General features: G+C 67.6%; 1 protein-coding gene across 2 annotated transcripts in view; it reads left to right on the top strand.

Moving 5' to 3' along the window:
- Nucleotides 1–2,447: 2,447 nt before the first annotated feature.
- The window catches only part of CCDC61 (coiled-coil domain containing 61), a 4,647-nt gene continuing 4,403 nt past the window's right edge, over nucleotides 2,448–2,691 (top strand). The window contains exon 1 of one of the 2 annotated variants that reach the window (XM_026064296.1): nucleotides 2,448–2,467. In XM_026064296.1, coding sequence (XP_025920081.1) covers nucleotides 2,451–2,467 — 17 coding nt within the window. In that variant the 5' untranslated portion in view covers nucleotides 2,448–2,450. Of the gene's footprint in view, nucleotides 2,468–2,523; nucleotides 2,556–2,691 lie in introns of those variants that run through there. The other variant, XM_026064297.1, reaches the window with a different exon arrangement.

Genomic DNA, 2,691 nt, shown 5'->3' on the forward strand with positions numbered 1-2,691 from the left:
GGCAGGTCCCGCGGGGCCGGTGGTGGGGCCCGCGGTGCCACCGAGCATGTCCGCGGGGCCGTCAGCGGTCCCCATGGGGCCATCAGCGGTCCCCACGGTGCCACCGAGGACGTCTGCAGGGCCATCAGCGGTCCCCACGGTGCCACCAAGGATGCCTGGTGTGCCATCAGCAATGTTGGCAGTCCCCAAGGTGCCACCAAGGATGTCTGACACGCCATCAGTGGTCCCTTCGGTGCCATCGACGGTCCCCACGGCGTCCCCAAGGATGCCTGACATGCCATCAACGGTGCCATCAACGGTCCTCAAGGTGCCACCGAGGATGTCTGCAGGGCCGTCAGCGATGCTGGCAGTCCCCCAGGTGCCACCAAGGGTGCCCACGGCGCCACCAGCGGTCCCCACGGCGCCACTGGCGGTCCCCGCGGCGTCCCCGAGGAGGTGGCCGGCGGGCGGCGGGCGGCGGGACGCCAGGGGCTGCAGCTTCTGCCGGCGCAACGGGGAGTCGCGGCGGGTGCACGGCTCGCACGCGCTGCGGGGCCCCGACGGCGCCGTCACCTGCCCCGTGCTGCGGCGCTACGTGTGCCCGCTGTGCGGGGCCACCGCCGCCGCCGCCCACACGCTGCGCCACTGCCCCCTCAACCCGGCACCCCGCGCGCCCACCCCCCACGGCCACCGCAACGCCGCCGGCCGCCCCCTGCGGCCCTGAGCCGCCCCCGGCCCCACGCTGGGCCCACGGACGGAGCCACGGATGCGTGAAGGGACCCACGGACCCGTGGATGGACTCGCTGCGCCGTAGGTGGGACCACAGATGGAGCCGTGGACGCGTGAAGGGACCCACGGACCCATGGATGGACCCACTGACCCATGGATGGGCCCATGGATGGAGCCACAGACGTGTGAAGGGACCCACGGATGGACCCATGGACCGACAGACGGACCCACTGACCCATGGATGGGCACACAGATGGACCCATGGATGCATGAATGGACCCACAGACCCACGGACAGACCCACTGACCCATGGATGGACCCACTGAGCCATGGATGGACCCACAGACAGACCCATGGATCCATGGACAAACATATGGACGGACCCACTGACCCACGGATGGACCCACTGAGCCACAGACAGACCCACTGACCCATGGATGGACCCACAGACGGACCCATGGACCCATGGACAGACCCACAGATCTATGGATGGACCCACAGACAGATCCAGGGATCCATGGACAGACTCACTGGCCCACAGATGGACCCACTGACCCATGGATGGACCCACGGAGAAACCCAGTGACCCACAGATGGACCCATAGATGATCCCATGGACCCACGGACAGGTCCACTGACCCACAGAGAAACCCACTGACCCAAGGACTGACCCACGGACAGACCCACAGACAGACAGACATGCTCCTGTGAGAAAGAGCACAATGGGGGTGGGGGGGAGGGCAGGGAGGTTTGAGGCCTGTTGGGGTGGGGATTCACCCGCTCCCATTTTGGGGAGGTGTTTTACTTTTTGGGGGGCCACTGTGTGTTTTGAGGGTGGTATTTGGAGTTTCAGGGAGCTACTTCCCCCTTCCCCAAGCCCCTCTTGGGGAGTCCTCTGCATTTGGGGAGGCTTTTCCATCCCAGCCCCATTTCAGGGGAATATTTTGCATTTTGGGGGGTAACCCCCCCCAGCTGGGTTTTGGGGAGAATTCTGCGTTTCAGGGGAATTTCAGCCCCCTTTTGGGGGGAGCTTGTGCATGGGTGGGGGGCAGCCCTGGATGCTGAGCCCGGGGGGGGGGGTGGGGGAAGATTGGGGGTTCAGGGGCCTTGGGGAGAGGGTCGAGTCGGAGGGGTGAGGGGCGGTCCTGCCCCTCCCCCTCCCCAGCCTGTCCTGGTTAATAAATCTGTTTCGAGGTTCAGCTGCGTCCTGGGGTCTGTCTGTTTGCTGACTGTGTCCCCCACCCCCATTAGGGCATGAATGGGCCTCGGAGTTATCAATGGGGCCGGGGTGCTGCCTGGAGTTTATGAAGGGCCGAGGGGCGGGGATCGGCATTATCAATGGGGAGGGGGGACCCGGCGTTATCAATGGGGAGGGGGCGGGGCCTCAGAGTTATCAATGGGAGGGGCGGGGCCTGCGGTGTCACTGGGGGTGGGGGCGGGTTCTTCCCGGCCCCGGGATCGAACCTGCGGCTCCCCTGCTCCTCCTGCAGCGCGCGCGGCGCCCACCCGGCGGCGCCTCAGAGGCGCGAGACGCCCCTCCGCGCTCCCCCTCCCCCGCTGAAAGCGGATGACTGACAATAGCAGCAACCAATTGTCTCCGCGCAGGCGGGGGTGGGGCACGGCCTGGAAGCCAATAGCAGCTGGAGGCTGGTGCGCGGGGCGGGAGGGGGCGGCCGTTAACCGACGCCAGGAAGGAGGCGGGGGGGTGATGCGTCGGGGGTGACAGGCAGCGACGGGAGCCAATGAGATGGCGGAAGCGGTTGGTGGCCGGCCAATGGGGGGTGGAGGTGGGGGCCGCCGTAGGCGGGGCGGCGGCTGAGGCGACTGAGGAGCGGGGCGGGCGGGCGGTGAGTGACCGGGACCGGACCCGGGACCGGGACCGGGACCGGGATCCCGACCCCCCCCCCCTCCCTCCGTGGGTCTGTCCCCACGGCCTGTCTCGGGGGTCTCCCCACATCGGTGACCCCCCGCAAAGCACTGGGT

This window comes from Apteryx rowi, unplaced genomic scaffold, assembly GCF_003343035.1.
Source record: "Apteryx rowi isolate R43461 unplaced genomic scaffold, aptRow1 scaffold_2127, whole genome shotgun sequence".
Classification (NCBI taxonomy): Eukaryota; Metazoa; Chordata; class Aves; order Apterygiformes; family Apterygidae; genus Apteryx; species Apteryx rowi.